General features: G+C 41.3%; 1 protein-coding gene across 1 annotated transcript in view; it reads left to right on the top strand.

Moving 5' to 3' along the window:
- TMEM131L (transmembrane 131 like) overlaps positions 1-24,896 on the top strand; it is a gene marked incomplete in the record, with an annotated part of 1,995,267 nt that overhangs the window by 821,496 nt on the left and 1,148,875 nt on the right. Inside the window, 1 exon segment of the mRNA XM_044062407.1 lies at positions 16,104-16,206. Within this exon segment, the coding sequence (XP_043918342.1) occupies positions 16,104-16,206 (103 nt within the window).

Here is a 24,896-nt window from a genome sequence, read left to right as displayed (position 1 = left end):
GATCTCAGCCAACTCAATCATTACATACGCAAGTCCAAATTCTAGATGGTCACGCTACAATCGAATCTCCCATTGTTGGGAAAAGAAGTATGGATGTGCTCCATCGACCTGAAGGATGCTTACTACCACATCAAAATGGACAGAGCATCCAGATGTCCTCTACGCTTCCAGCTGGGAGTCAGGCATTTCCAGTTTCGAGCCCTGCCCTTTGGTCTCACCACAGCCCCCAGGGTGTTCACCAAGTGCATGGCAGTGGTGACGGCTCACTTGAGACGTCAAGGATTCCAGGTGTTTCCTTACCTGGACTGGCTCCTATCCGCCCCCACCAAGCATCTACTTCTTCAAAACAGAGATACTACCATCGATCTTTGTCACCGGTTAGGCATTACAATAAACTGGAAAAAGTCTGCCTTGCTACCCTCACAGCGTGTCTCATTTATAGGAGCAGAGTTGGACACTATTCGGTTGAGAGCATTCCTACCTATGGAGAGGATCACAGGGTTGCAATGACAGGTTCGTACGATGATGCCTCTGACACATGTGAGGGCAAGACTAGTTCTTCAGTTACTGGGGACAATGGCGTCCACTATCATGATGGTCCCGTTAGCGAGGTTACATATGAGGATCCTACAATGGCTCCTATTCGCCCAATGGTCCTTCCAAAGACTACCTCTATCCCATCCTATCTTAATCACAGGCAAATGCAAGCAGGACCCTCGGTTGGTGGCTATGCACCAACAACTTAGTCGTAGGGAATCCCTTTGTTCCACCCATCCCGGTAGCCACAGTGACCACGGATGCCTCCCGGATAGGGTGGGGGGGGGCATTATCTCGGCAGGATGGTCCAAGGCACGTGGCAGGAGCACGAGATAGACTTGCACATAAATGTCCTGGAGATGAGGGCAGTGCTCCTAGCATTGCAGGCACTTCAGGATGTCCTCCCTCTAGGGACTATTGCGATACACTCAGACAACATGTCAGTAGTGTAGTATCTCAACAAGCAAGGAGGAACCAGATCATACCCCCTATGCAGAGAGGCCATGAGAGTGTGGAATTGGGCAGTAGCTTCCCAATGGGCCTTGGTGGCAACGCATGTCCCGGGGAAGACCAATGTGATTGCAGACAGGCTAAGCAGAGCAATCCTCATGCCTTACAAGTGGTCCCTGAACCGCCGGATGGTGAACAGCATATTCAGCAAATGGGGTCAGCCTTGCTGCAATCTGTTTGCCAGTCCCCTCAATGCAAAATGCAGCAGCTACTTCTCGCTGATCCCCCCACCGGGGGAATCTCCAAGGGATGCTCTTGCGCACAATTGGCCCTCGGGTCTGCTGTATGCTTTCCCTCCATTTCCCCTTATCTCAAGGGTGATTCAGAAAGCGCTGCCTTGGGAAGCAGATTGATTCTGATCGCGCCACACTGGCCTCGACAAGTATGGTTCCCCTTCCTTCAACCTTACATGGTGGATGCTCCTTGGGCTCTGGACCCTCGTCCAGACTTGCTGACACACGTCGGGACAGCTCCACTCCTCCCTGGAGACCCTCTGCTGACCGTCTGGCTACTCCATTTCCATCCGTAGTCAGGTGTCACGATTGTTCTCCAGACGTGGTCCATATTCTTTCGTCCTCTCATAAACCGTCCACTAGGAAGATCTACTCTAGCAAGTGGAAAAGGTTTTCGATATGGTCCCATTCCAAAGGTATTGACTCCTACACAGCCCCCATTGATTCTGTTTTGGAATTTCTGTCTCACTTATTCTACCAAGGGTCTGCCTCAGCCACCATCAAAGTTCAGCTGGCAGCTATTTCAAATTTTCATTTGGCTTATGAACCTAGTTTAATGGCACACAGGCTGTGTAAAGCATTCCTAAAAGGCACTCTTCTCCTTCGTCCCCCTGTATCTCAACCTGTTATGCCCTGGGACCTCAGTTTTGTTCTGCAGGCTCTCACCTCCCACCCTTCGAGCCTGCGGCTTCCTGCGATTTAAAATTTCTTACATGGAAATCTGCCTTTTTGGTAGCTATCACATCAGCTAGACGAGTCTCAACTCCAGGCCCTATCAATCAAGCCCCCATATTTGATATTCCATAAAGGTAGAGTCTCTCTCAGACCAAATCCGTCCTTTCTTCCCAAAGTGGCTTCCTTATCTAATATTAATCAGTCCATTGAACTGCCGGTCTTCTTCCCCAACTTGTCCAATAAGGCAGGGTACCAGTTTCATCTGTTGGATGTTCATAGGCAACTATGCTTTTATCTACACAGGACTAAAGATTGGCAGAAGTCAGACCAGCTCTTCGTTTCGTTTTCAGAGAATCGCTTGGGGTCTGCGGTATCCAAGGTCACCATCTCCAGGTGGATAGCTGGTTGCGTCTCCTTTATCAGGCAGGGGGAAAGAGCCTGCCCTTCCCAGTCAGAGCACACTCTACCAGAACAGTTTCCACTTCCACAGCCTTTCAGGCTAGGTTATCGATGGATGATATTTGTCCGACTGCAACATGGGCTTCTCCTCACACGTTTGTTTCCCATTACAAATTGGATGTGGTGTCCAGGGACAGATCATCTTTTGGCTACACAGTGCTCAGGAGTATTTTCCATTGAGCCACCCAGGATGTAGGTGCTAGGGACGCTGTCCCACAGGTGAAGAATGTAGGTGAGATAGGACTACATAACATCAGTAAGTTATGTACTCACCATAACGTTAAATGTATGTAGTCCATCTCCCCTCACATTCTTCATTACCCCCCCCCCACCGTCCCCCAGGCCTGGAGGATTTGGAGGACCACCTTGTATTTCTGATATTACAGAGTCCCTTTGGATAATTTGTTGGACCTCTTTGTTATGGGTGTGTGTGTGTGTGTGTGTGTGTGTGTGTTTGGGCGATGGATACTATATTTCTGTTGGCAGCAAACTAGATCTGGGAAGGTGGGGCAATGTATTATGGGATACCATCTTAGCCCAGCCAATCAAAGACTTTCAAGCTAGTAAATAGGCCGAGTCGGAGCCGACATTCGGCTCCAAACCCACAGGTGAAGAATGTGAGGTGAGATGGACTACATACATCTAACGTTATGGTGAGTACATAACTTACTGTTTACCTACAAAACAGGTAAAAATTTTAAAAGAATGTTTGAACAGGTTGACAAAGTAAGTACAATTCATAAAGCTATCACTGTAGTTTATATCATTTAATTATTAAGGAAGAATGAACAACAGTTTGAATAGTGTAGTTAGATTTTGTAAGGGCAATTGTAAAACCAGGATGATAGTGTACATGGCCACGTGTGGAGGATGCCATGCATTCTATATAGGAAAAATGGAGAGATCACTTAAAGATAGAATGTATGAGCATCAGTATGATATAAGAACTAGAAAAGAGACCAGTGTTTTGTTTAAACATTCTCTATTATGCCCTTCCTTTAATGGTTTTAAATTTGGAATTATAGATATTATTGTAGAACACATTTTTAAAGGTGGGGATATTAAAAATGCTTTGTTGAATAGAGAATTAAAATGGCAGCTTAGGTAAAATCTTTTATTTCCTCTGGCCTAAATGAATATGTAACAATCAAACCAGTTTTAATAGCCAAAGCAAAAAATATTTGACTTGTTGCAGCACAATAGAGTTGAATGTACTCATTCATAAAATAATTTGCAACACACTTTTTTATTTTTCACACATTTTTATAATACTTATGTTGAGTAAATTTTGCTACACCTTGAGAAGTTTTTATGTTTAAATATAACCTAGTTATTCCGTTATGTACAGTATGCATTTTATATGTTTTGATGTAATCAATGAGCATAGTTGTGTGGTACATTTTTTATATATATGTGGTCTCTTTAAATGCTAATTAGTATGTATTTTTACAAAAGTATATAAGTAATGAGTAGCACTTGTGTATTTATCTGAAGAAGTCTTGTTATTTGACGAAAGCGCTCATCTGTGTTTGTTATAAAAGACCATTTTGCCTTAAACGGTGGCCTGGATCCTTTTTTATACTTTTTTAATCAGGCCGACTGAGGGCTACTGCAAGCAGATAACCCAAAAGTGATGACTGCAGCAGTGAATACATTTGAACATCTACATTTATGGTAAGTGTACACAACTGTACGTTTTACCTGTCTAAAAAGTTTTAATGGAGAGTCACTATTTTTAAAACCGCAAGCTAGATTGAAAGGGGGTGGTCACTTTTGTATTCTGGTACTATGGAATACAGTAGGATGGCCAATAAATTTAAATAGTTGAAGGGGAGTGATTTCACAAAATGATAATTTTATGCTTACTCACACAAGCCAGTAAAAGCAGAGAGGAAATGAGGTATATGGTCAAAAGACACACTTAGACACTTCAGAAGATTAAGGCAGTGAATCAGACTCTGATGAGCACTCCTTTGCTTACTCATTCTAGATTTATTTACTTAATTATTTACACTTTATTTACTGGGCCATTCAGAGTCCGTTTTTCAGTGGACAAATGTAGCTCTCAGACATCCACAGGATATTGTCCTTTTTACAAGTGCAATACATGTACAACAGTGAAATTCATTTAGAAATAAATACAAAGAGTAGTTAGCACTCAGATGATAACAAATTAGCATATAGGTAATAGCTAGTAAAGAAAGTAACATTACATGGAATTTTCAGGTCTAAGAGCAGTGAGAAATTGTAATGTACATTATATGATAGTAGGTAGAAAGACATCACTTTTACACAATATTATAAGATGGCAGAGTGCAGGTACAGTTCCAGATAGAAGATAGGTATTCACATAATGAGTTTTTGAAAAAGTCAGGGTTCTGAGTCCAGGCCAAGTGACTTCTGTTAATAAAGATTCTCTTTCTCTTGACTCCCCTGTTGAAGAACCTTTTTGGGGGGGAAACTGTTGTCAGTATGATGAAGCATTTTGAATGGGAATCAAAGCACATATTTGAAGTACAACAGAGATACTATAATCTCTTGGAAATAAGTATCCCTGTTCCTGTACCTGTGCCACCTGTAATGGAGGCTTTCCTTGATGCCTTTGCATCCACTTCCACTGCACCTGATTCTCAGCTACTAGCCCCTAAAAGGTCTGACAGGTTTTGTTGTTTGCAGTAGTGAAAGGCTAGGTCCAAACAATCTCCAGGTGGCTGGTCATTTTTATCTTCTTCTGTTATTCCTCCCAGACTAAGATTTTTAGAAAAAGCTGAAGAGGTCCACAATACACAATACTACCAATGTGGCCTGTCTCAGGGACATGACTACACAAGATTTATCAGAGGCAACTACATATGGTCCACTGTATACACCTTTTGTAATCATCATAGATTGGGCATCTCTTCCGGACCAAGAGGTTGATTTTTTATAGCCAACTCTACAGGGCTTACTGCAGTTCAGCTGTTCCTTTCTGACTGCTTCCCTGTCTGTATGAGTTATGGGAATCATCCAGGTAGTTGAGTACTGCAACAATGACATAACTGGGGAGCATAGTACAGCTGTGTAAGAAATTAACATACTGATAAATGTTTGTGTAGGTCACTGTTGTGCTGTTTCCCTTTTACTGTGTCCTATTTCTGTATGTGGACATCCTGGACTGATGTGGGGTACCATGTCCCTGTCATCTTTTCCCCTTCTCCTCTTACAGGACATCAGACCTGCTCAGAATAGCCTCTGGTAGCCCTATTACTCTCACTCCCTTCTCCTCAGTGTGTGGTTAGAAGGTTCTTCAGAACAGCCATCCACGTCTGGGATCTTGCTGATAAGCTCTTAAGAGTTGAGCAGGAATGCTCTAAAATGGCAGGGGCAGATGTTTGTGTATATAGGGAATGTCCTGACATCATGGGGGTGGGGGTGAACATCTGCCACACCTGGAAGTTATTGAGCTGTGAAAGTCAGCCCACATGTTGGGTCTTCATCAGCTGAAATCTCAGAATTTAAGACTGCTGCAGCAGTCATTTACACAAACATCTACTATTACAATAAGTTCTTACACAGCTGTACTTCACAAATGTAGCTCTCAGACATCCACAGGATATTGTCCTTTTTACAAGTGCAAAGTCTGCTATTGTCCGTTGCACAGAAGAAAAAATGAGAGTAAACTAATTTGACAATTTTGTCAAAAGGGACAAGTTGTTCCTTTCTTTAGTATGGTGGAACTGTGGACTTGACATATTTAAGGAAGAGAGGGCATACAAGGGGTGCAGTTGCCCCAAAGGCAACTGAGTTGTTCTAGTTTAAAGGAGCAGTTTTGACAAAACTGCTGTAGGTGAAATGGACTTTCAACCCAGAAATTAAAAAAAGAGTTCTGTAGTAAAATAGAAAATAGTAGACCTTGCTTTAACGCTGTTACTTACCCTGACTTGGTGGGCTGTAACTCTGCCAACACATTAACTATATATTCTAACTCTGAGGTTGCTCTGTCTCACAACGGGGCTACTCCAAGGTGCCATTCCTTTGGCTTTAGCATATATCCTCTCACAATAGATAAAAAAAGTCTAATAATTTAGCAGATTTCAGTTACCATCCTTGGAATTAATACAGTTGAAGTGTCTCTAGGTGGTCTGTCTGAATATTCTCGTTCTTTGCTGAATGTGAATCTGTATATAAAATTAAAGGGACTGAAAACATTTTCACTGCTCGTATCTTACTGTCCATGCCCATAAACAAGAGCTTACAGTTTTTCAATTTTTGTATTATCTTTGTTTAGCTTCTTCCCACATATCATTACCTGCTGTAACAGAAGCCTTTTAAATCCATACTCCCAAATACTTCATCTTATGATCTGTCCATTAATATGGGTATCCCTGAACCAGTTTGTGTGTGGGCACATAATTTTCAGCTGTAGCCTGTGTTTTATATTCATTAATTTTAGATCCAGAATAAACTTGAAACTGTCTCAAAGCTTTCCACAAAGCTGAGATGTCATTTTCTGGTTTTAGCAGATACAAAATATCATCTGAAAACAAAGTCAGCTTTTCTTAATTGCCATGACAATTACAGCTTTGCATTTCTGAGTCCCTATTTTTCTTGGCTAGTGGTTCTAACTGTAAAGCAAATAAAGGGGAAAGAAGCCTTCATCCATTTCTGCTTCTTAGCCTCCCTTTCAAGACTTAATTAAGCTGATTCATGATTTTATGCACTTTATGAACTTGCATATGACTTCGGAACAGTCATCCATGTCTGGAATCCCTAGTCTTTAAAAGAATAAGCGAGATCCCCCACTTCAAGGACTCTGAGACCTCTGACTTGGATGTCGCTTGTCCTGTGTTATAATTCAAGATGAACAGGTGGGGTAGTTCGTTTATATGCTTTATTATGTAGAAACACATCAAAATAAATAACAGCAGCATAAAGTACGAACAAACCGATTAACTGACAGACCACTACATACATGCATGCTTGCATCTCAACAGCTGTCCACAAAATGGCAGTCTGGCTCGCATGTGCTCATTATTTACACACATGTGCAAGCCCATGGAAAGCTTCTTAAAGGTATACATACATACTGATCTACATCCTCCCTCTTTAGTGAATTGACCACAATAAAATGACATCTGAAAAAAGAAATGCAATTATATACATACACTAAGAAGTAAACACAACGTTCATGTCCAAGTTGCTGTGTATCTAGAACATGGTCTGGAAATGCAACCTGATCTAGTGATATAGCAATTAGGACTTAGTTTAGCAACAGGGAGAGTCATTGGTGAACAGTCTGTTTCAGGAGTTTTCGAAATCTTCTCAGGAACAGGGATATATGCTAGAATGTCCTCTTGAACTGGAACACTAGATGACTTTCTCTGAGATGTAGTCTTTTTCACAGGCAGGATGTTGCAATACAGGCTCGGACACCGGTACTAAATGTTTCCAATTCCACCTAAATTCTACTCCTTGTGATTACAATGTACAATCTTGGCTCTAGACATACACTTTTCACGACTCCAGTCTGTTTGCATCCTCACTATATCCCCTTCTCGTAATGGATTGAGTGGTTAGCTGGACTTATAATAGGACTTCTGGAACAAACACCTTTTCATAAGTTGAGCTGTCACTGCTATATTGTTCTTAGCACAGGGAACCAACAGATTGCTACTAATTGGTAGTGTGGTTCTGGTTTGTCTCAACAAAAGCCTTTGTGCAGGTGAACCAAGATGTTTATCATGTGGAATATTTCTGAGATTCGGGAGAGTCAGTAAACCATTGCTATTGTCACGTTTTGACTTTTGTATAACTGTTTTGCACTTTGAACTGCACGTTCTGCCAAACCATTTGACTGTGGATACTCAAGGCTACTTGTAACATGAATAAAGTTCCACTCTTCAGCAAATCTGTTGAACTGCTGGCTTGTAAACTATGTACCATTGTCAGAAATAATTTTGTGCGGACTACCATGGACTGCAGAAATGATGCTTTACCTTAGTAATGACAATACTGGATGCTAGATTAGGAAGTAAGTCAATCTTGAACCAATTTGAATAAGAGTCTACTAACACCAAGTAATGTTGACCATTCCATTTGAAAATGTGTGTGGCTACTATCGATCAAGGTAGTTCAGTAATCTGGTTTAGCTGAAGTAGTTCTTTCATTGATGTGACTTAGTACTATTACATACAGAACAAGATGAAAGTACTCTGTTGATATCCTTTGACATAGAAGGCCAAAATACTTGCCTTCTCGTCCTTCGTTTGGTAGAATCAGTTCCTGGATGGCCATGATGCAAAATGGTAATATACTCTTGTAGCAAGGATTTTGGAACAATTCGTTTTGGACCTTTCATGATGATACCGTTGTGAAATAAAAATCTCATCTCTGTAAGGAAAATATGGTTGCACTTCTACTGGTAAACAAGATTGCTTTGAAGGCCATCCTTGACTGATAAAGTGGTTGAGCTTCTGAAGAATTGGATCTGAGGCTTTGTGACTTCTAAGCTCATCAAGAGGTGTGGAAGAAGAATTTCTCACTTTCATGACTTCAGAATCAAGTTTCTCATGTTCATGCTGTTCAGTGGTATTTCTGGGTGTATAAAATATTGGCAGGATAAAGAAGTTTTCCTTTTGTGTAGACAAGATGGAAGTTATACTTTTGCAATTTCAACATCATGTGTTGCAATCTGGCAGGAGCTGTATGCATAGGCTTTCTCAAAATAGTGACTAGAAGTTGGTGGTCAGCTTTGATTTGAATTGGGTGGCCATAAATATAATCATGGAACTTTGAACATGCAAACACAGTTGCCAAGAGCTCTTTCTCTGTCTGCACATGCTGTATCACAGTTTGGGTTAGAGTTCTGGATGCTTACGCTACTGGTCTACCCTCTTGAAGAATAACTGCACTATGACCAAACTTCGAAGCATCACATGAAAGAGTAACTGGTTTGTGAACATCACAGTATCTGAGAGTTGGTGGACTGGCAGTTGTCTGTTTCAGGGCATCAAATTCTCTCTCGTGTTGTTCTGACCAGGACCAGGCTACATCTTTGCATGTCAACTTTGAGTGGTGCTGAAAGTTGGCTCAAGTCTGGAATGAACTTGCCTAGATAGTTAACCATACCAAGAAAACGTTGCAAGGCTTGAACATTATCTGGAACTGTCATCTCAAGAATTGCTGTGTGCTTGGAAGGATCTGGTCGTAAGCCTGAACTGGTTAACAAATGACCAACATAAGTAACTTCTTGTAGCCTGAATTTGCACTTCTGAGAATTCAGTTTAAGATTCAGTTCACATGCTTTTCCCACAACTTTCTTGAGGTTTCTGTCATGCTCTGCTTCACTATTACCTCCTACTAGAATATCATCTACTCTAATAGCACCCTGATAACCAGAAAAAAATTGGTTCCATGGTATGCTGGAAGACTTCACTGGCAGAATTAATCCCAAATGTCATTCTCAAAAACCTGTACCTGCCAAAAGCAGTACTGAAAGTGGCGGGCTGGTCTGACAACTGGGCTGACTTCAGGGTCTAACTTTATTGAGTACACAACTGGTAGTCTGCCTAGTTTGTCTTTGAAAAGATCGGCATAGGTAGAGAAAACAGACTGGGCAAAATTAGAACAGTGTTTTTTAAGCTTACATGGTGGACTTCCTTATTAAATGAGAATAGTCCCATTTTTATACTGTCTTTGAGGCCTAATAATGACTGTACGTGCCTTTTGACTACGTAAAATTGCAAGTTATAGCTTTTCCCAGCAGAGTAACATGAAAACACTACTGAACCTTCAGTTTGAATTTCTTCACCAGCATAAGCAACAAGCTTTGCACACTTTGCCAAATCAAGCTTCTCACCAGCACATACTCTAGCAAATGTTTCTGCTGACATAACATTGCACTTTGAACCAGTGTCAACTTTGAAGTCTATGGGTCTTCCAGTTATCTGAACAGTACAAAGTACGTCATTCTTTGCCCATAAATCTACTGCACTGACTGTTTCATTAAGCACAGACACACCATTAACATAAAAAGTAGGGCTCCAGCTTTCTAATTGATCAACTAGTCTCCTTGAATGTTCTCTTTTAATAACAGAATGAGCCTGTTTTGATTTACAAAATCTTTGGAAATGATTCCATTTTTTACATATGTGGCATTGCTGACCAAAAGCTAAGCACTTTTCTCTTTTAGACACATGATTGCCACCACAACTACAACAGTTGATTATGCGGCTAGGTGAGGGCACATGCTTTGAGTTTGCTAACTCACCCTTTTGCTTCACTGAGACTGTGCACTCTGGAATTTGCTAGAAAGCCATGGGGTTTACCAGGGACTGTTACAGGGTTCACAGTGGCTGCCATGTTCTTGGACCTGTTTCTTTTAACCACTTGCTGCATGCAATCAACGTGAGCAGTAGAAAATACTGGAAGCATGCATTTCTCATTGGTGAGCATATTTGTGTGCTTTTTTGTGAGCTCATATATTTGACAAATCTCATTGGCCTTATTCAAAGTTAAATCTGTGTCATGAAGCAAAATCTTTCTCACAGCATCATCTTTAATACCACACACAAGTCTGTCTTTTATCAACTCATCCCTTAAATCACCAAATCTGCATATCTTAGCTTTGTTTCTCAAGTCAGTTACATATGCTGCAAGAGTTTCCCCAGGTTTCTGATCCCTTGTGTAAACTAAATGCCCTTCCATTGTAATATTCATTTGGGGGGGGGTTACACATTTCTCTAAATGTATGTTTTACGCACTTGGTGTCTTCCCTTGATTCAGTTGGTACCACTATGTGGTGGTTTTTCCCCTCCCCTGCAAACACAGAAGTTGCATACACAAGTTAACACTCTCTTTCTATGGCTTCTGAACCAGCTTAATTAAGCAGAATAAATGCTTTTGTACATGCATCTTTGTCAGAAAATGTAGCTTCCATGAAAATATTGTACTCTTGCTCAAACACTCTCCATTTCTTTGCAGTATTATTATCAAATACAAGTGGAGCTGGTTTTTGAAATCCTTCAGCCATGCCAACAAAGTATGTTGAATCACATTACAAATATGGCCCTTGTAATTATATACGAATACACACACACACACACACACACTCACCAGGTACTTGTAATAACATTCATATGTACAATAAACTCTTCAAAATACTGTATTTTGCAAAATATGCTTTGAAATGGCTATATTTTGTGTAATAACTGCACTATAATACTTCACAAACTTGCAAACACTTTGTATACTTCAGATATCTTGAATAGATTTAATTAATGCAAAAAAAGTAGCACATAGCGAAAAATGCAGTCGTTTTCCTCATTTTATGCATTTTATGCAATTCAGACATTGTTTCAAAGATTTTCATAACTATTTTGAATATTTCTGTCAATATGTTGTAGTTTCGGACATTTCGTTTAACTAGAAATTCATTTTGAGCGCTTTGTTTTATATTCTTTGAGTAAGAAATCATTTAAGCAAGTTTTAGTACCTGGAATTCATTTCTGACCTGGTTTGCAAGTTGTACATGCAGTAGAGATGATCCATTCCCTCTATATTACTCCAACATTAACTGAGTGCCTCTTGGTCTTGATTCTGAATCCCATTCTGACACCATGTCACTCGTCCTATGTTATGATTTAAGATGAACAGGCAGGGTAGTTAGTTTATATGCTTTATTATATAGCAACACAGCAGGATGTATAAAAGCAACTTAAAAATATAAACAAACTGATTAACTTGAGAGATCCCTACATACATGCATCCTTACGTCTCTACAGCTTTCTACAGAATGGCAGTCTGGCTTGCACGTGCTAAGTATTTATACATATGTACAAGCCCATGGAAAGCTTCTTAAAGGTATACATATATACTGCTCTACATTGGCAGTGGATGAACTGGCCGATGTGGGTCAGATGTCTTTCCCTCCCATTTATGAGTCAGACTAAAGGGGTACCTTATCCTCTGCCTCCCTCATAGAGTATTTCTTATTTGGTTACACCACAACAGACTGTAGGATTTTTGTTTTTTCCGATGATAGTATAAGGAATTCTGAGATGCCCAAAAAAGATACATTGACCTCCTGGGTTTACCTGAGTTAAAGTTCTTGACAATACTTCCAATAATAGAATCCCCTGTGGATGCATTTGGAAATGCATGTTTTTGAGTCAAACTCCCAACCTCTTGCGCTCAGAAAGTCAGTTCCTTTTTACAGGGTGCTTATTTGTGCAAATAGCTATATAAACATGTAATTGCAAATCTTGTCATGGTGTCCTTGGATGCCTAGAGGGGGTTGGTGGAGGCTCCAGCCAGCAACTCCCTTCACAGTGACTAGGAAAGTAAAATACTAGACTGTTTTGAGAATGACTGTATCTATGCCATCATGGCCTTCACTGCTGTCAGTTGCCAAGGACATGCTAAAATGGTGTTGTCCTTAGTTAAGGAACTAATTTGAAAAGACACCAGAGAAAACCCTGGATGATACTGTTAGATGTATGCAGCTTGTTTTTTTTCCTAAGTACTCCATCAGATGTGGCCACGATACTCTAAGCATCTTGTAGGGTGACAGCTTTGGGGTGGGTGATAAGGAGGCGTACTTGGCTGAGGGCTACTCTCCCCAAAGATTATATTAAATCTCAGCTGCTTAAGACCCATACCTCTCAACCTCTTAGAGCAAGAAATCTGGACAAAGATATAAATAAAAGTGGGACAAAGGCCCAAAATACGGACAATTTTTAAATGTCGCTCTTACAAACTTAGAAAGTTGATAGAGTAACAGGTTTTGCATTAGCATGAATCTTCTGAGGGTATGAAGTCAGAAACTCAATTGTCTGTCATTATTTTCTAACTTCAGTCTTTAATGATTTGCCGGAAAACCACAATTTTATGAAAAATATATGAAGCAAAAATCTGGACATTCTGCAAAAATCTGTACAGCTGAGGGTATGTTAAGACCCAACTTGAGAAAAAGTTGCTTTTCAGACCCACTTAATAACAAGTATTTTAAAAAAGGGAGTATAAAGGCAAGACTGTTTTCTTTCACTCCCATACCATCACCTGTAGCTGAAATTATCCCACAGAATTATCGTCCTTTCACCAAATACAGCAAAAGGAGATGTGAATCTACTACAAGAAAGAAAATAGCAAGATCAAAATGGGAAACCTGAAGACTCTTGAGGTTGGGGCTCCATAAAGGGACAGCTGTGACTCAGCAAAGCATATTCCCTCCACCATTCCCCAAAATTCCACTCTTAACTCATTATCTGTGTAACTCCCCTGCCCTCTCCCAGCACCCACAGTCACCGTGAGGGGCTACCTAGTCATTTTGTGAAAAAGTGTAGGGAAGTAATCACACAAGTTATTGAAAATACTAATTCAAGGGTCGCAGAAAAGGGCCAAAGTTTTCAGGAATGCATTTATTACCCAGAGAATAAAGCCATTATTGCTGTAAGATGTTTTCTAGCAAGGGGCCATAGAAAGAGGACCACAACCAAAAGAAAGCAAATGATTTTTCTCAAGATTATTCTTAGTTCCAAGAAAAGATTGTTTTTGAAATCTAGTCTTAGATTTTTCAAAGCTAAGCAAACCTTAAAGGTTCCAAAGTTCAAAATGTCAAGCTTGCAAGCTTCTTCTTTTTCTCCTTCCACCAAGTCTTTTTGATAAAATTACATCTGAAGAATGTCTGCCTCGTCATACTCCTAGACAAAGTGGACAGACAATACTTCAGGTTTTTAGTACAAGGGATCCCACTTCCTGTTCACCTTCATGTTTGATCATTAAGGTACTACACCCAGAGTGTTTACAAAATGTCTGGTTTCATTGATTGTTTTTTGTAAAACCAAAAGGAGTACATCTGCCTATCCTTTTGTGATTGCTTAATACAGGCAGTAACTGGAGGAGACTCACAGTTTACCCTTTCATGCCTCAAAATTCTAGAACTCTCTCTCAATCTTTCAAAATGTGAGCTGTTGTTTATTAGTTCATTCCTGTGAGCATGACTAGACAGTGAAAGTCAGAAAGCCTTTTTACCCCAACGGTAAATGACCTTTCCGAGCCAGTACTTCAACCTTCTCCTTCAGTAAGAACCCATCAAGAAGGTTCCTCTTGTAGATCAGCTATTACATCAAAAACATATCTTTTATTTAGGAGGGTACCTACTGTGAGTCCAAATTTCTTTTCATTCATCTTTGGAGGGATCACATGATTCTGGGGTTGTTTGACTTGTATAAATGATCTTGTCAGGATATTGCCAGATGAATGCATCAAAAAAGCAAAAGTACAGTTGGAATTGGCCCTTTGTGGATGTTTCATTATGGATGATATAATGTAGAGCCTTGGAAGGAAATGCTTGTTAACTCCAACTTTTCAAGGTTTTCCCTGCTAGAGGAATCCATATTAATGACCTACTTCCTGAGATTTTCTTAGGTTTCTGAAATTATATTAGGTACCTTATGGAAAGTTTTACGCAGTTGCAGTTTCGAATTAAGCATTGCCTTAGAGAGAATAAAATAATGCTCATTAGATGCAAGGAGTTAAGGGATCCGCGGTGGTGGTGCTACGGTAGCGTTGTCGCCTCACAGTTAAGATGCTGTCCGGTTCGATTTTCAGCTAGAGCGTCTTCTGCGTGAAGACATGCGTAAATGGGCGTACTTTCGTTGAAGGTTGTGCTTCAGGGCTGGCAACTCGGCACATAAAAAAAAAAAACTGCCAATCACTAGCGGACCGGAGTTCCGCTGTGGCGACCCATAACCGGGAAAAGCCGAAAGACACATACATAGATGCAAGGAGTTAAGGTAAATGACTTTTACTTCAGTGTAACTTGATTGGACTAGCCTGATTCAACCAAATGGCACTGGCTGGAAAGTTTTTTAATTGGGGGAATGGACAACCCCTCCCACACACTATTCATGGTGCTTTGCCATCTCCTCAACTAATACAACTACCTCTGATATCATAGTATCTTTGGGTTAATTATAAAAACTTTCAGCAGCTGTCATTTATCAGTATCTGGTTCATCTGATTGGGCTAGGCTGAAACAAGGTAACCAAATAGCGGACAAGTCACAGCTCTTCAACAAAACTGCTTTATAGTATACAACAGATGGTGCAGCATTCAGAACAGTGCCACATAAGGCCCTTGGTTACTGACTGCACTGGTTGCTTTTTAGACTTGGGTCCAGTTCAGTGTGTTTGTAAATGGGTTTTTTTTTTTTTTTTTTTTTTTTTTTTTTTGGAGGGAGACTCAAAAGTCTTTGGTGTTAACTTTATGTAATTTGCATGCAGTTTCTTTTTGTAAGTTGTAGAGAAATTGCATTATTTTGAATCTGATGCTGTGAAAAGTTAATTTGATACATTTTTACTTCTTTATAAAGTTCTTTGGGAGCATGTAGGCATTATCTGTTTTCAGTTAGTTGTGTAAAGTTTGTTTCTAAACTACAGCAGCAGAATTGGACATCTTGTCTGTTAATGATATTCATTATTTTTAAAGTTTGTTTCTAAACTACAGCAGCAGAATTGGACATCTTGTCTGTTAATGATATTCATTATTTTTATGTATCCTATATTTAAGAAGTACAGAAGGCCCCTGAAGTCCTTGCATGCTTTGTACTAATATGTAACTGCATCTTGTTTGTAGAATTTAATAACCTTCACTAGTAAATGAAGGATGCTTTTTAGTAAACTGTGACGTTACTTTGATTGTTTCTATTAGCGGCTGAGACTTGTGGCAAGAAAAACTGCTCAGAAGTGAAGAGTAACATCTTTGAAGGCGGTCTCATACTGAGTCGGTCCCCTTTGCTCTCCTTGAAAAAGTGGTAAGTTTGTTTCACATCTCTTTGTACATTTAAGGTTTCTTAGGGAATCAAGATAATTGTTTGCTCGGATGTTTATGCTTGTCCCATCAGCAGTGTAGCTTCCCTCATAGATATAAAACATGAAATATTCACATGTCGCCATGTGATGCAGTTTGTTGATGTAACTTGTTTTTCTGGTGGCGATTCATCCACAAGAACCTGTCCCCTTTGCAATCTTCAGCAGCACTAGTAGTAGAAGAATCATCAGCAGTGAGTCAGGTCATGTCTGGTCAGGAGGCTTTGTCTCATTGGCTTGGTTGTTGCACCTTTTGTATGGTCCTGGTTATAACTTAAAATGGCCTGTTGAGTTTAGTTAATTTACATAATCACACATTAAATTCTAATAACCTGAGAAATCTTGATTGTAGTAGTGTTTCAGTCCTTTGAAGGGCAAAGCAGAAAAAAATCCCTCAAGTCTGAGTGCTTTGGTACTCCATGCTTGCTAAAAGATGTGGGGAAGGGTTTGCACATCATATGCATAGATTATGGACAGTGGTCATAGTCTGCTTTATAGAATGTGTTACACTGTTTAATTCTGTCCAAATTTATTTATTTTAAAAGTTGTAGGTGCTGCACTTTAGGGTCAATGCACCCAAAACCTTTAATGTGCATTAATAACAAGATAGAAGTAATTAGTATTGAAATTTTGACAGTATAGACATATGAGAGTCTTCACAATAAGAATAAATAAATCGTACTCTCGAGCTTCTAGATGCAGTTAGAGAAATTGTGAGTTATTTAAAATGATTTTTCTTTATATCATCTTGAAATAATTATTTTGTTCTTCTCTTTGCCATATTTAGTGTGAGAGTTAGTTTCTACATCTTTTTGTTTCCACTACTTGGTGTAGCTTCCACTTACCATTGTTAGTAGTCTTTCTCTTTCCTTACCTCTTGAGGTAAATTCCTTTTTGTACCATTGCTGGTATTTTCCTTCTTAAGAAAAAAAATCTCTCTCTACTTCCTTTTCCTATAATCCTATCAACCTTTTGACTAAGATTAGCTGCAGTATCTGTTCTTGACAGTTTAGTTGTTTCTTCCGGTATGGTGGACAAACCTACGGGTTTCAAGAAATGCATTTCCTGTGGGCATAAGATACCCAATTCTGATGCCCACAGAGAGTGCATATATTGTTTAGGCCGGATCACCTCCAGGTTTCATGTGAAATCTGTCAGGGGTTCAGTGCCAGGGCCTTTAGTGACAGCAGAAATAAACTTTTATCTTAAAAGGGATGCCACCTGCATCATCTTCTGCTATTCCTTCAACTTTAGGGGCTCAAACACCCTAAGGAAGTCAAAAAACTACGGAGACTAGGGAGTCGAGAAAGCACTCCCCTGTATGTTCTCTTCCATTGGTTTTGAGCAGCTGTTAAACAAAGTCCTCTGATCCAACTTTCTTGAATCCAAAACGTACAAAGATGTTGGATCCCACTTTGTCAGATCCTTCCACATGTCATAGATCACCTGTGATCTGGTCTCCCCACTTTTCCCCAGAGATGTTTTTTTACCACTTTGAAATCTCCCTTTCTAGTGGAGACCCCTAGGAAGACTTCTCGACCTCCTTCAGTATCTTCTTTCATCAGATCTTCCCAGAATTTGTCAGAGCAGGACGTGGAAAGAATGAGGAGAAAGTTTCTTAGGACTTAGATCCAGATGGGTGTCCCTCTGCAGCCTTCAGCACACCCTAAAGTGACTCCTCTTCCAATCCGACCTCAGGTTTCAGAGTTCTTAGATCTGAAGATCCTGGGAGCTGAGGCATTGGATCCGAGGATGTAAGATTCTTTGACTTTGACCACTTCCCTCATCCAGTTGGTTCCAAGTGTCTCAGAGCAGGACCGATCTTGGAGCCGAAGTGTCGGTATTGGGTTCTGGGAGATGACTTAGACTCTGAGGGTTTTGTAGCCATTGCTTCCCCTTGGTGTTCAACAGCTTGGGTCCAGTTCCTTCCTGAGGAGTGGAACCCGGAAGGAGTGGAGTATTTGCTGACACGAGAGCTTTGCTCCAGGGAAGTTGATTTCCACTTCCCCCACCCTTTCTGCTTTTGAGGTATTGGAAAGCGTTTTCTCCTATCAGGGAGATTCTTCTGCTATTACCCCTTTGGATCCTATTCCCATTCCTCGTCAGGAGCTGAGCTCTAAGTCTCATCATCTTCCACCGGGACAACCAGTCTGTCAGAGTTTCCAGACAGTCCCTGCCCAGGAAATAAGCCATGGTACCCCCTGTTCGTCCAAAGCAGATGTTTGCATAGCCTCTGAGGATGTGCCGATGGCAGGATCCCTTGCGGCTTCCAATGTGGTACCTGCCTTAGAATCCAAGCAGAAATCTGGACAAGTCACCGGGTCTTCATCATCCTTGAGAGAGACATCCAGAAGGAGAGATGCCGCTGAAGCTTCAGGCCTAACATTCTTAGCCTTCTTCATAGCAAGCTCAGCAGAAGACCCTGACGTACCCTCCATAAAGTCGTGCACTAATTCTGTCTCTAACCAAATTCATCGAAGACTTTCTTCCCCTGCAGTCCCTTACAGCCAGGGAGTAACTCCACCTTCTAGGGTTCATGGCATCCAGCATCCTCATGTTACCTCTGGCCAAACTTCACATGAAGAAATTTCAGTGGTACCTCAAGTCATTTTGGTACCAGTATGCGCATCCACAGGACTTTGTTGCCCCTCTTCTTCCTTGTCTGAAGAGGGAACTTCGTTGGTGGATTCAGCAGATTTCCCTGAACTCGGGCCTTCCTCTGCATCCTCCTCTTCCAATTCAGGAGTTGTTGACAGACACCTCAGACATGGGTTGGAGGGCAGTCTTTGCATCCTGGAAGGTTCAAGGCCTTTGGTCCCCTTCTCAAAGAGTGGGGCACATAAACATAAAAGACAAGAGAGGTCCTGCTGTTGGCTCTACAGACCTTTCACTCTCTTTTCTATCCAGGTCCTCTAATCCTACAGACAACACCACAGTTCTTTGGTATGTAGACAAATGAGGGGAGTGGGGGGACAAAGTTATACCTTCTGTGCAAGCTAGCCCTCATGGCATGGGAACTGGCTACTCAGTACCAGGTCACCCTTCAGTCAGTGTACATCTCCAATCTGAATGTAGTGGCAGGCACTCTGAACAGGTCCCTGCCTCAGTCCCACGAATGGGTGCGTTACAGGGATGTGTTTTTGGATATTCTCCACCAGTGGGGTATTCCTTGAGTATATCTCCTTGCCTCCCCTTTGAACAGACAGCTTCCAAATTTTTGTGCCAGAGTTCCAGCTCCTCTAGTGTGGAAAGTAGATGCCTTTTCTTTGACATGGAAGAAGATGTTTCTGTATGCATTCCCCCTTTCCTCTCATCAGAAAATTCTGTCGAAGATTCAGCAGGACAAACTAAAAATCTTGCTGGTGACTCCCTTTTGATCAAGACAGCATTGGTTCCCTCTTCTTCTGCAGTTAGCCAAGGGCAGTCATCACAAGTTACCTCACAGGGTGGATCTTCTCACAGAAGACAGAGAGATCTCTCATACTCTCACACCTGTTAACTCTGCATGACACTGTGGATGACATCTTCCGATTCCTTTCAGAGGATGTGCTTAGGGTTGTACAGGAGGCCAGAAAACCCAATACTAGGAAATCCTACTTATCCAAATGGAAGAGTTTTTTCCATTTGGTGTCTTTCTGGTAAACTAGACCCACTTTCTGTGGATGTCCCTTTAGTTTTATTGTACTTGTGTGAACTGCTGAAGGCTGGGTTGGGTTATTCCTCTGTGAAAGCTCATCTGTCAGCCATTTCTGCTTGTCTGTCTTTGTCTTCTCCTTTGGACTCTAAATTGGAGTTTAAACTCTTTGTTAAAGGCATCCTTCACATCAGACCTCCCAGAAAACCTGTTCCTCCTCCTTGGGACCTCAAGTTTGTCTTGGAAAAACTCACTGTAGCTCTGAACTTGCAGCTGCAGCTACTCTGCAACACTGTGCTTGGAAGACTGTGCTATTATTAGCCATCACTTCAGCCAGGAGGGTGTCCGAACTTCAATCCTTGATGGCTTCTCCTCCCTTCCCGGATTTCCATAAGGACAGGGTTTCCATGTGTACTAACCCTTCTTTTATGCCCAAGGTTGTGAATGAGTTGCCCTGTAACCAATGTATTCATTTGCCCACTTCTCCCTCTCTCCACACTCATCTAGTGAGAGAGTGCTACACACCTTGGACGTGCGTAGACAACTCAGATTTTACTTGGATAAAACTAAGGCTGTCAGGAAGTCTGATGAGCTTTTTGTTTCTTTTTACCCAGAGTGCTGGGAATGTCTCTTTCCAAGCAGACTATTTCTACTTAGAATTTTAAGGCCATTTCCTTTTGTTATGTTTTTCATGGTAAAAGTCTTTCTACTTCTGTTAAGGCTCATTCTACGAAAGCTGTAGCTTCATCAAGTGCTTTTTTCAAAGGTTTGGATACCAACTCCATCTTGGAAGCAGCTACTTGGTCTAATGTTCATGCCTTCACTAAACATTATAAATTGGATGGCATCTCCAAATCTAGAGCTGGCTTTCCTAGAGCCATTCTCCACATTTTTTAGAAAGTGCCTCTGCTCCTTCCCCCTCCCTTTCTTCTTCATGAGCTTTGGTATTCTCCCTCATTTTAGTATTGCAAAATGAGAATAGAAGGACACAGAATAGCTGTTTAAAATCTTAGCATAACCATAGATATCCTTCTTTTCTATGTTGCAGTATTCTATCCCTCCCACCATTCCCCTGTTTTTTGTCTTTTTATCTGGATGTATGCTTGCCTCCTTTTGTTCCTTAGGCTGGTGTTCTTACTGGGTCATTCAGGTCTGAGGATGGTGTGTGCGGATGTCACTTTTATGGCCTGTGTACGAAGTCACACGTATCTTGCAGTAGTTTGTCTTTTGTATATTGGCCGAAAGTCGGGACCGCCTTTGACAGTGAAACCCTCATGTTAAGAATATTGCAACATAGAAGACAAGGACATCTGTGGTTATGGTAATATTTTTACATAGCTGTTCGTTCTGGAAGCCTTCAGGTCTGGCCCATCCACATCTTGGGTACCCCCCCCCCCGGCGGATGAGCTTATCGACCTTGTATCCCTCTGGGCATGGCAGGAGCTGGATACCTTACAGCCCATTTCCAAACATCCCATTAAGATCTTGAGTGCACCAGCGGACAGGCAGCATTGGTCAAAAAGATTTCCTATAGATGCCATGGTTGTTGTGGCAGCCACAAAAATGGGGCTAGCGGAGTAGAGCTCCTCTGTCCACCCCCCTAATAGAGAATCTAGGGATTCAGACAGATTTGGAAAGCGAGTGTCTACCTCAGTGACTTTTGCTTTAAGATCGCTGAATTACCTGGCACATTTTACTAGTCTACAGATGGACTTAATAAAAGAACTCTCTAACCTTAACCCTGGGTCCATGTTGACGAAGGAAGTAAAAGCTCATTTTTCGAGATTGGCCACCCTACAGTTTATATCTAATGTATCCATGAGGCTAACTCTCACTCGTCTGAGGGTTCCTCATGGGCTGCGGGTACAGGCATATCCATGAGGAGACACTCCTGGATGTGCTTGTGTGACTTTGCAGAGCCTTTTAACGCGTCATTCTTCAATGCTTCCTTTGATGGATCTTCTGTATTTGGCTTTACTATTAAAGAGACACTTTCCCATGGTGAACAAGATGGAAAGACCCTATCTGCCATGGGAATCTGTTTTTCTACTCTGCAGAGATCCTTTTCCAGAAATCAACACTGTAATAAGAAAATGTGGTTTCGGAAATCTGAAGGGCCTTTTCAAGATACATGCTGTGATTTTTCCCCCAGAGGAAGAGAGGGAAATAATCAAAGTAATGGGAGACGCCACCCACGTGGCAAGGGGGGAACCGCAAAATTAAGGGTCTCATGATTCCTTCTTGGACAGACCCTTTCAGCATTACTTAAAGGTTTGCCCTGGTGTTCTCCTCTGGAGACAGTCGGGTCCACTTGTCTTCAACCAGAAGCCTGGGCAGCCATCACAAAAGACACATGGGTGCAAAGAATCGTATCCAGATGATATATTATTCTCTTTTCACAAGACCCACCAATGATAAAAAGAGAGTCTCGTAGAAATTCCACCCAATCAATGGGAGCAAGCAGCACTGGAAATTCAAAAGCTGCTAAATGAGACTATCATCCATGAGGTCCCACCAGACCAAACAGGATCCATTTTTTATTCAAGATTCTTTTTGGTGCCAAAGAGGACAGGGGACCTGAGGCCCATCTTGGAGCTCAGTTATCTAAACAAGTTCATAAAGAACTCCAAATTCTGGATGGTCATGGTTCAGGCCATTCTGCCATTACTCCAGAACGGGATTGGATGTGTCGTATAGATCTGAAGAATGTGTACTATCGCATCATAATGAACAGGCAGACCGGCAGATTCTGTCTCTTACAGCTGGGAGCCAGTCATTTTCAATTCATAGCCCTACCCTTTGGTCTCACCACTGCCCCAGGGTGTTCAGCAAATATATGGCAGTGGTCGCAGCTCAACTAAGACTGCAGGAATTCAGTGTTTCCTTATTTAGATCACTGGCTCCTCACTGCTTCAACCAGGCATCTATTACTAACAGCCAGAGACTATCTTCCTTAATTGACCCACTTTCTAGGCATTACTGTGAATCTTCCAAAGTCCAAACTTCAACCAGTAGAAGTAGTGGATTTCGTAGGAGCTCGCCTAAACACAATGAATCTTCAAGCATCCCTGCCATGGAGCAGAATTCTTTCTCTAAGGTTACATGTCATTTAAATTATGTCTCATCCTTTTCCTCCACCCAAACTGATTTTAAGAGCTCTGGGATCAATGTCCACAGCAATCGCCTAAATTCCAACAGCTCGTTTTCACATGAAATCCTGCAGTGATCCAATTTAGTGAGATTTGGCAAGGTCATCTCGTTATCCTTCCTCCGCCACCACATTGACCATAGTTACCTCCCAGTTTGGGTTGGGGGGGGGCATTACTTAGGACAGACTGTTCAAGACACGTGGACCCCAATAGAATCCAAATTGCATATAAATGTCCTGGAGGTGAAGAATGGTCCTATTAGCATTGCAGGCCTTTCAGAACTCTCTTCCTCTAGAGACAATTGCTGTTCAGATGGACGGTATGTCAGTAGTTTTGTACTTCAGCAAACATCCAGATCTTACTCTCTTTGCCGAGAAGCAATGGGAGTTTGGCAGTGGGTGATTTCATCCAACCACTTTCTTGTAGCAACGCACATTCCGGAGAAATCCAGTATTCTAGCAGACAGACTCAGAACGATTCTGATCTGTCACAAGTGGTCTCTTAATCAGTCAGTGGCAAACATGATCTTCCACAAGTGGAGTCAGCCATGCTGCAATCTTTTTGCCTCTCCCCTCAGCAACAAATGCAGCAAGTACTTTGCCCTAATCCCTCCTCAGGGATAGTTACTGAGAGATGCTCGGGTCCACATTTGGCCCTTCAGTCTTCTTTATGCTTACATCACCTACTCCTAATTCCCAAGTTCCTTCAGAAAACTGTCAGGTCAAAGAGCAAAGTAATCCTTATTGCTCTCTCTTGGCATCGGCAGTTTTGACTTCCCTTCCTTTGGTCTCATCTGTTATGTACTCCTTGGACACCGAACCCCAGTCCAGATCTCCTGTCACACCCATCAGATATGACTCACCCAGACATCCCAGGCCTCAAATTGACCACATGGTTTCTCCAATTCCATTGCAGGCTAGACATTCCAGTTTTCAGCTGAGATGCCAGAGTGTTTATTAAACTGTGCTTTTTTGGTTTGTACTCACCTTAATCATTCTTTACATTCCAAGTTTTACTGTCCTGTTCGAAGAATCTTGTTTTTATCTTAGAAATCCTCTGCAAGAAAGATTTATAAAAGTAAATGGAAGAGAGTTTTCTTAAGGGCTAAGCAGGAAGCTTGGATCCTTTCTCTGCTCCAGTCACCACTATTTTAGATTTTCTTGCTCTTCTTTTTCAGGTTGAGGCCAGTTTCTCTGCTATTAAGGTTGAACTAACTCCCATTTCGTATTTTCACATTGGAGATAATACTTTCTCTTTGGCATCATCTAAGTTGTGCAATGCCTTTCTTAAGGGTACTTTTTTACTTAGGCCACCTGTTAAGGACCCCGTACCACCTGGTGATCTTACTTTAGAGTTACAGACTCTGATTCAGTTACCCTTTGAACCATCCCCAAAAGTAGACCTCAGATTTCTTTCTTGGAAAACAGTTTTTCTTGTAGCTAGAACCGTGGCTAGGCAAGTCTGTGAACTTCACGCACAGTCTTCTAAGCCACCTTACTTGATATTCCATAAGGACAGAGTGGCTTTATGTATAAGTCCATCCTTTTTATCCAAAGTTGCATCAGAAGCAAACATCAATCAAGTCATCAATTTGCCTGTTTTCTTCCCTAAATTTGAAAATAAAGGAAGAGTACATGCTTCATTCTTTAGATGCACATAGACATCTTCTTTTCTATCTATGTAGAACTAAGGAAGTTAGGAATACTGATCAGTTATTCTTTTCCTTTCCCAAAAACAAGTTGGGTAAACCTGTCTCAAAAACTACAGTAGCCAAATGGATTACTGATTTGTATTTTTCATATCTATTCCTTAAAATGATTGACAACCAGAAGCATATTCTGCTAGGTCAGTA

This window comes from Protopterus annectens, chromosome 2.part1, assembly GCF_019279795.1.
Source record: "Protopterus annectens isolate FY-2018-M chromosome 2.part1, PAN1.0, whole genome shotgun sequence".
NCBI classification, from domain to species: Eukaryota; Metazoa; Chordata; order Ceratodontiformes; family Protopteridae; genus Protopterus; species Protopterus annectens.
This window is presented reverse-complemented; position numbering and strand designations above follow the sequence as displayed.